At 37.3% G+C, this 8,297-nt stretch overlaps 1 protein-coding gene across 1 annotated transcript; it reads right to left on the bottom strand.

The window, feature by feature from the left end:
* Nucleotides 1-751: 751 nt before the first annotated feature.
* On the bottom strand, nucleotides 752-7,673 carry LOC145771666 (plasmolipin-like). The gene is made up of 2 exons (XM_082583400.1): nucleotides 7,403-7,673; nucleotides 752-4,117 (listed from the first exon to the last, which is right to left on the bottom strand). Exons 1-2 carry the CDS (start codon nucleotides 7,633-7,635, stop codon nucleotides 3,817-3,819), a joined length of 534 nt encoding a protein of 177 aa, XP_082439526.1. The 5' UTR covers nucleotides 7,636-7,673; the 3' UTR covers nucleotides 752-3,816.
* Between the last annotated feature and the right edge of the window lie 624 nt (nucleotides 7,674-8,297).

Below are 8,297 nucleotides of genomic sequence, written 5' to 3'. Positions count from 1 at the left end.
TCTCTGTTGTGACTTCCACTATCACAGATCCAAGCTGTATACCCTTCTCCAGCAGTATATGCTACCCTAGTTTTGATCTGGTATAGCCTACACGTGGGTATATAGTATAGGCTACCCGGTTGAATAACACTGCCGTAGGCTACAATGAATAAAAATTCCACTCCGAAGCAAATGTGACCATAATATTTTGATTCGAGTTTTTTCATTTAAGGATTAAGTTTTTTGCCAATGAAGCCAGGGGAGTCAGTTTTAAATTTTTCACTTCGCATATTCCAGCAAATGTTTTCTGCAAATCCTTTATTTTTTCTTCTACAAACTGTAAATAACGGTAGCCTAATGGTTGTATCAATACTCTTTTTAAACTATTGATTGAAGGCATCTTTATCCTCGGACCAAGAAAGCTTATTCGAGAGGTTAATCGTGAAAATTTTGCATAATTGTAAAGGCTTTGAACCACTGACGCAGGCCCGGTAACCGAGATTGACAGGTGAAATTTCTGTTTGTTGAAGTGTTGTTGTCTGTGAGTTATTTATATTCACTGGGTACCGTACTGCTGAATGGAAAGCTATCTTCAAAACGTATTATTCAACCTCACTCCCCGAGAGTCGAACCAGCGCCGTTTGATTTTGAAAAATAATGGCAATAAAATAGCTCTAAGCATAGCCTATAAATTTAACATTGTAGGCTAATGCTGCACAAACGTTTGCATGGTTAGAAATCTGCACGTCACAGAACAGCCAACTTCGCCCGATTTTAGTAAAGGTTCTGACATTGACGAACAACTGAAGACAGAAAAGCGAACAATGCTTTTTTTGTGAACAAACTTCTGAATGATATTGCAGATATGTTTGTGAATAGTCCATGGTAACTCTGATTTGAAAAATACAAACTCATTACGCTACACTTGCACTGTCGCTATATTTGTTTAACTTGCATTACAAGTTCAAAAACAGAAATTTTTCACATTTAGGCTACGAATTGCGCAATTCAATTGACCCGGGACCCTTTAATTTTGATGAATTATATCCCAGAAAAATTTCGATTCAGTTTTGTAGAAAATTTTACTGCAACTTCAAAATAAGTCGGGGAATCTTCCATTAGTGTTTGTTAGTTTTGAAATTTGTCATCAACCAGCAGTTAGCTGCTAAAGAAGATAAAAAGATATAGATGTTTAAAAATACTTCAGTTTTTTAACATCAAACTACTCAGAGTCGACATGTGGCTGAGGCTAAATGTGTTTGGCTACAGTGGTGGCCTTAAGGTTTTGTGGGCCCTGGGCAAGAAGTAATATAAGGGCCCCCTACAGCCCGGTATCGACAAATTATAAAGTACGCAAACTCAAACAGCCTAAAATCACAATAACACAAAAAGGAATTAACATGACACAACAACAAACAGCGATGGTAAGCGAGAAAGGTGTATTTCATGCTGTGACATGTTCACATCACTCTGATGCTATGTTGTACCACAGGGGCGTATCCTCAATGGAAGCAAGGGAAGCATTGCTTCCCCTGCCAAAATTGAAAAAAGAGAAGATGATATTTTTAAGTAAAACGATTTCGTAATTTCTTTATTTGAATATAAATTAGAACAGTTTCTAACTCACGTCCCCGTATGATTTCAGCTCGGTTTTAATTTTAAAAAAGTTGGAAGCTTACGGATGCAAAGATTGTATCGCTTCCCTTACTCTCGTTTTTGCTATAAGGAGAAACAAGCGAGAAAGAAAGGAAAAAAAGCAGCGCAAAGTTTGCGAGATTTATGTTTCTTTTAACAAATCGATGGAAGCAATATTTAAATTGCTTCCAGAGTTGCCAGATTGGACGAATTCCTCGAATTAGGCTTTTTTTTAAATTAACTCTTCAAAATGCATAATCAATATTTCTTAAATATCGTAACTTTACCAGATAAAACCATATTCAACATTGTTCAATACATGTTCTATACTTGTTTATACTCGTAATGTGGCCGATTAAAACTCATCCGCTACAGTCTTTTTATATTTGCTATTTTTTGGGCTACTTTCAGAATTATTTTTGCTACAGTTTATTAAAATCCGCTACAAGTCATAAAACATATGTAGCCTAAATTTTATAATTTTTAATAGAAACAGGTAAATAGGCCTATATCCAGTTGGCCTTTTTGTCTAATATTTTCCTTGTTTTGGCCTTTTTTGTATTATTTTGGCTTTAAGACCTTTTCATAGTCTGGCAATTCTGATTTGTTGGATATTGTGTCAGTGGGCTAGAACCATAGATATCTTACATAAGATATTATGCAAAATATTATATTATGTAAGATATCTATGCTAGAACGCTAGGTAATGAGAAAATCTAAGGCGCTGTTATGGTTATAATATCGGCCTAGTAAGCAAACGTTTGAGCCAAATGTTGGCTTTACTTACACTGTTATCTTGGCTGGGTAGACTTTGGCATAAGACATGATATGTGAGATCTAGGCTAGAATTGACTTGACTGAAATGAATTCTGGCTTAAGCTACTTCAGCAGTAGGTAGCTGTAGCTAAGTTTTTGGTGTTCTCTAATTTTAGCAGCATATTTTGCCCGTTTGTGTGTAAGAGCTACCTTTAATAAGTTAATAGCTGTTTATCTGCTAATAAATTTCATACAAATATTACCCTAAAAGTATTTCTAGAAAGCATTATAATCCATTATTTGAGTGTAATTTTGCAAAAAATTTTTCGGGGGGGCATACCCCCGGACCCCCCTAGAATACACGTGCCTTCGGCACGCTCTAACCCCCCACGAGTTATATTGCTTCCCTTGCTCAACCAGCCAGGATACGCCACTGTTGTACCACCACACCCAGTGCCCTCCGATTCCTACACCACCCGTCTGCAGCACTTACACAAAATGCACCTTTCTAGCTTTTATTGCGTTAACTCTTTAATAAGAGAGGCATTGTCTAATGTTTTGCCCACGTTGTGCCCAATTGAACCAACAGCTAATCCAACCAAGCGTTCTTGTCTCATTGTAAAGGTAATTAAGCAAAGGTAAAGCAAAGGTAATTTTTTATCAACTTTAGATTATAAAATGATCTTTCCCCTTAGTAACTGGCACAGTAAGAAATAGTTTGAGTAACAAACACAAGTTAGGGAACACAACATTCAGTTTGTTTTGATGCAGATACTGTAAAACAGAGAGAACTAAGGTTTCTTTTGTTTTCAATGATGAATATATTCTTGTGAAGCTCTGCACTTCCGTGGAAAGTTCTTAACTGTCAAGGTCTCCAGCAAATTTTCGGGATGCTTCAGAGTATTTTTTTAACAGATTTTCTTCTGTGATGAAGGTCGGCAAACAAATGTGGTGGAAAAGTTTAAGTTAGTCTACTGTTTTCTGCTAAGTGCTTAATGTAAATTTTATTTGTGCATATTTTGGATAAGCGCAAGCCCCATAAATTTGCGGGCCCTGGTCGGTCGCCCAGTTTGCCCACCCCAAAGGCCACCACTGTTTGGCTACATAATATTTACAAAATGTAATAAAAGTAAAACAAAACACACTATCTGATGATAGTTAGCCATACCCCAATGAAAATACTGTGTAAGCAGTAGGTCTACTCAACGATATCAAATCAACTTGACTAGTATAAAAAAAATTTTTAAAGTTTTTCGAGACTTCCTCATATTGAAAAAAAAATACGTTGGCGATGATGAAAGTCCCGATGATAATAACAGCATGAAAAGCTTAAAGCAAAGTTCATGGTTGTACCTATTAGACATTAACACAATTCTTAAATTCAGTATAGCGCTTCCACAATCATTGTTATTTTCTTAACCAAAAACACGAAGATCCACGCTACTTCTACACAGCTGCTGAATTTCCTGAATTTGCAGAAGAGCATCCACCCTGCCATGGAAAGACTCCTCTCCAGGCTTTGAATGAGAAGACGGTGTGGATGATATACACTATTGTGGTGAAGAAAGCAAACGCTGTGGCGGCGCTTATGGTGTCGTTGTGATACTGAGTATAGGAGGCTATGATGCAGGCGGCAATGAAATACAACACTCCCCAAAACAGATTGAAAAAAAACTCTATGATTGGCCATGGTGCTGCAGAGCACATTGTTGCATGAAGAGCCAGCATGAACAATCCAAGAGAGATTCTGAAAAAAACAACAACTCATTTTCAGAATAAAATGATAGCCTACTGTTGTGTGCAGGAAAAGTTAGAGCTTTAGGGGATGTGTCACTGCTGCCATTTTGAATCCGAAAATGGGAATATACAGTAGGTTTGGCTACGTTAGGCCGACCACCTTCTTCGAGACAGGCTAACGTAGTTAGATACAAAGCGGTCAGTTCTGCGTTTTGTGGTATTTGATATTAACTCTTTATGGCAATTCTAAATGACTTGTGTGCAGGCAAAAAGCTTATAAATGTTCTGCTGTATAAAAAAAGAAACCTAATTGTAATATTTGCGTTGTGCTAGATTGACACCAAAGTTGTCAGTTTTGCACCCAGTGGGGTATCGTATTTGATATCATATTTTCTAGCAGTTACAGTGGATTTTATAAAAACAAAATATTTATAGAACTGCAGGTCTTATTATACTGTGAAGAAAAGTTAATTTGGATAATATTAGAGTTCAAAAAGTTTGGATTGTATAACATAGGCCTATTCAAAATCGTTGCTTAGATGCAAGAACTGTTTTTACAAAACATTTTAATAAAGACAGTCTTGTATTAAACAGTCTGTTTACAGGGTAGGCAAAGAAATGCAAAGCTACATAGTGCATGTTATTCCAGGCCAACAAGGTTGTGCTTCTTTGAAATTAAAGCATAAGAAATTTGTCAAATGTAGTGTGCTTGCATGGTTGTTCCCTAACAGTAAAGACTTTTTTGTGTGTTGTAAATGTACTTGGGCTTAGAAGTCGACAGGTAATGTATATCGAGTATTTGCAAAAGTTTGTGCTCAGTATTTAGGCCACTAAGCCCTGACTAACATCTTATTTTTAAAAAAGTTAAATTTTGAAATGCAGGTTATATAGGCTACTTGTGCTTCCTGACATCCTTGGTTTTGTGTAATAGGGGAAGGTCTTGACCTACAAGCCACTTTTTAGATTTTTTTCGTTAACTTTTTTTGCTGAAGATAGAACGCTCAAGTATTTAAAGCATTTAACGTTACTATTGGGGCAGATCATGGGCAAGTTTCAGATCAATACCTTTATTAGCGTAACAGTTATAAACATTTTCCTAAAAGTCTCCAACGTGGCTCAAGGGTCCTGCTGGTAATGACCCATGAACCACCCCAAATGACCCATGAGCCACTGCAATTAAATCAACTAATTTTGTTTGATGTCTGTTATGAAATGTACTTTAGACGCAAAAACACACAAGCATACAAAAAATAGGCTACAAAGGTACTATTAATGGACCAATTGAACAATCCCCCCCGCGAAATCCGTAATTTTTTTCGCCCCTCCTAGCATAGCTTAAAGTAAGGATGGGAAAGGGAAATAGTTCGGCTGAGAAGAAGTGGGGAAAGATTTCAGCAGACCATTTTTCCTCCTCCCACCCCATTTAGCGCTTTGCCAGGAAGGAAAAAAATCAACAGGTTTCGATGGGGGGAGATTCTTCAGTTGATCCTGATTAATAAAACACATTAGATGCTGCTAAAGAAATTGTCCTCAGTTTATAAATTTAACACAAAGCCTATTCAATGTTGCAGCAGGTTCAATCTAAAGAGAAATGCTTAATCCATTGTGTCCGTTTAGTGGAACCACAAAGATTTGGTGGAGGAAGCAACAATACGACATCGCATATTTGCACAGAGTGAATTTTTTCAACAATATAGGTTCAACAAAACCATTTCCCTTCGGATTCCTTCTCAAAAATGACACCTCTACATCATCTTCATCATCTTTTTCTTTTCTGATCTTTCCAATATAGTGCACGTCTTGCTTCTCACAAAACTTAACAACCACAAAGTCCCCAATGTTAACCGTAGTTTCATCTTTCAAATCATTGATTGTGTCGTCCACCTTACTTTCATCCGAACTGTTGTCATTATGATGCAGAACAGTTGCATTTTCAGCTTCACTTTCCGAATCTTCTGACAGCACTTTAAAAAGATTTCTCTTTTTTCTCTGTCCCATCTGAGCAGGTTTTCTTGCAGCAACCTGGAGGCTTACATCTTCAGCAGCATTAGGTGTGGTAGCATTTTCTGCTGCTTTAGCCGGCGAGTCAGTGATGACCGGTGATTTTACCTGCTCAGGCCTACGGTTTGTCACTTTTTTAGAACCATGAGGAAATAGCCTCACCTGTTCTGGTGTTAGGCCTACCTTGTTTGTGTTTCTTTCAAATACCTTTAGGCTATAGCGTGATTGCACTGAGCTGATTGCACTAGCGTGAGTGCATTGCACTGAGCTTGCACCTGCACTGAGCTAAACCTTAGGTACCAGAACAAAAAATCAATGGCACCAAACATTTACTCTAGAAGGCTCAAAACAAAACTTTCTTAACAACTGGAAAACGCCTTTCAGCTCTAAACCAGAATTTTCCATGGAACCTTCTGAGATATTAGCACATTCAGAAATGATACAAGTTGGCGCTAGAATGCAGCAGATTTTTTTTTGAAGGGTGTGGCTCATGGGTCAACCTGGTTCATAGGTCAATACCTTTCCCTAATCCACGAGTTGCGTTTCAGATATTGCTCGGTTGATGACTAAAGCAAACCTGTAAAGTTTTGATGTAATCTCAGTGACCTCTACCCTCTCGTGCTAAGGTTTAGTCCAGGGCTATACTTCTAAAACATCTCGTGATGTTGGACAGAAGTCGTTGTTGCTATCTGTCAAATCATACAACAACTACGAGTTTTCGACTTTTCATATTTTAATTAAGTCTTCAAAGCAAAAAGCTAAGTATGGAAATTTTAAAGATTACCGTATTATGAATGAAACACAACAAAATTTTTACTCGCCCACAGAGCAAAATTTCTTCTGGGCATGCTTTATACAGAAAATTAAGAACATATTCAGATTAAGATACCTTTACTAGACTACGAAACATATAAATGTGATTTTTGTTTCATACCAATAAGAAATCTGTTGAATACTCACAAGAATGAAATTTTACCAGCAGTTCAAGACTTCTAACCTTTTTTGACAAAAAACTAATCGACTATAAACCTCATGCAAAAAATATAAAGTTTTTCATATTTTTATTGGAGTTGCGTCGCTTTGTCGGCAGAATATTATAGACCAAAACAATCTGCTTTTAATGTTTGCCTAGGCTTAGTTAAGAACAACAGTAATAAAAAAAGCAGAAGAAAGTAACCAAACGCATTAGTAAACTTGGTAAATGGTATTAAAGTCTTTTATAGGAACGTTTTTAAATAAATCTCCAGCTAGACATAATTATGCGGACTTTATTATTAGGCTTATTATTACTTACAGTGTAAGCACCCAAGACGTCACAGTGACGAAGAGGACAAATTGAAAAGCTGGAGGGATGCCACGGCCAAACGATGCTATCAATGCCCAACAAAGAAGACCAAAGATAAGTTCCAAAATTTTGAGGATTCCAGGCAAAGAGGTGATATACTTGACATTGCAAGAAATTCCGACTCTATGAACTGTAGATGTTGTGGTCGTTGTTGTTGTTGTGGTTCCAATATTATCAGCCATTTTAATGGTTTTAATTTTCAACTCAAAGACAAATTAAATATCACATAGGCTACCTAACGCAGATAAAAAAGTAAGATAAATAATTAAAAATTGTTATGCGTGCTTATTCAACGATAACCCGCTTTATATTTGAGCTCTCCAAAGGGGTGTGTTGTTTTTGTACCACAGTGGCGCTGTAGCAGTCAAAGTGCACCAAGCTGATCTAGCTGCGGGCTGCTTCAACCTTTTTTGTATTTTCTGCTTTTGTCAACTACCATAAAAAATCGATCTGAGGGTGTTGCAAACCACAATTAACGCAAATGAGAATTTTCAACAATTTTACCAGCGCCTTAATTTCGTCTGTTGAGACCCCGGTGCAAACATGCAAAATGGGCTTCCCATGTTATTTTCAACATAGCCTACATTTCTCCAGTAAGGACTCTTGCAACACTTCGTTTATTGGTCTGCGCAAACTGAATGACGAATCTACTCACTGTCTACTCGACACCTGCCTTGACACGAATACGAGTTGCCGCCACTGCTCAACAATGGTAAAAGGCAGAGCCCCTCGATCCTTTGAGTAGCAAAGAAGAAAATCATGACTGGTACATGACACACGCTTCCGAATGATGTGCAGAGATTTTATGACCTAGAATTCGCTGCAATAAATATCTCCAGTCCTT

Source organism: Aplidium turbinatum, chromosome 1 (assembly GCF_918807975.1).
Source record: "Aplidium turbinatum chromosome 1, kaAplTurb1.1, whole genome shotgun sequence".
NCBI lineage: Eukaryota > Metazoa > Chordata > Ascidiacea > Aplousobranchia > Polyclinidae > Aplidium > Aplidium turbinatum.
This window is presented reverse-complemented; position numbering and strand designations above follow the sequence as displayed.

Excerpts from the sequence above, each read along its gene's own strand:
- LOC145771666 (XM_082583400.1), bottom strand. The coding sequence starts at position 7,635 with ATGGCTGATAATATTGGAACCACAACAACAACAACGACCACAACATCT. Across the intron at positions 4,118-7,402 it reads ACGTCTTGGGTGCTTACACT|AATCTCTCTTGGATTGTTCA; the intron begins GTAAGTAATAAT and ends TGTTTTTTTCAG.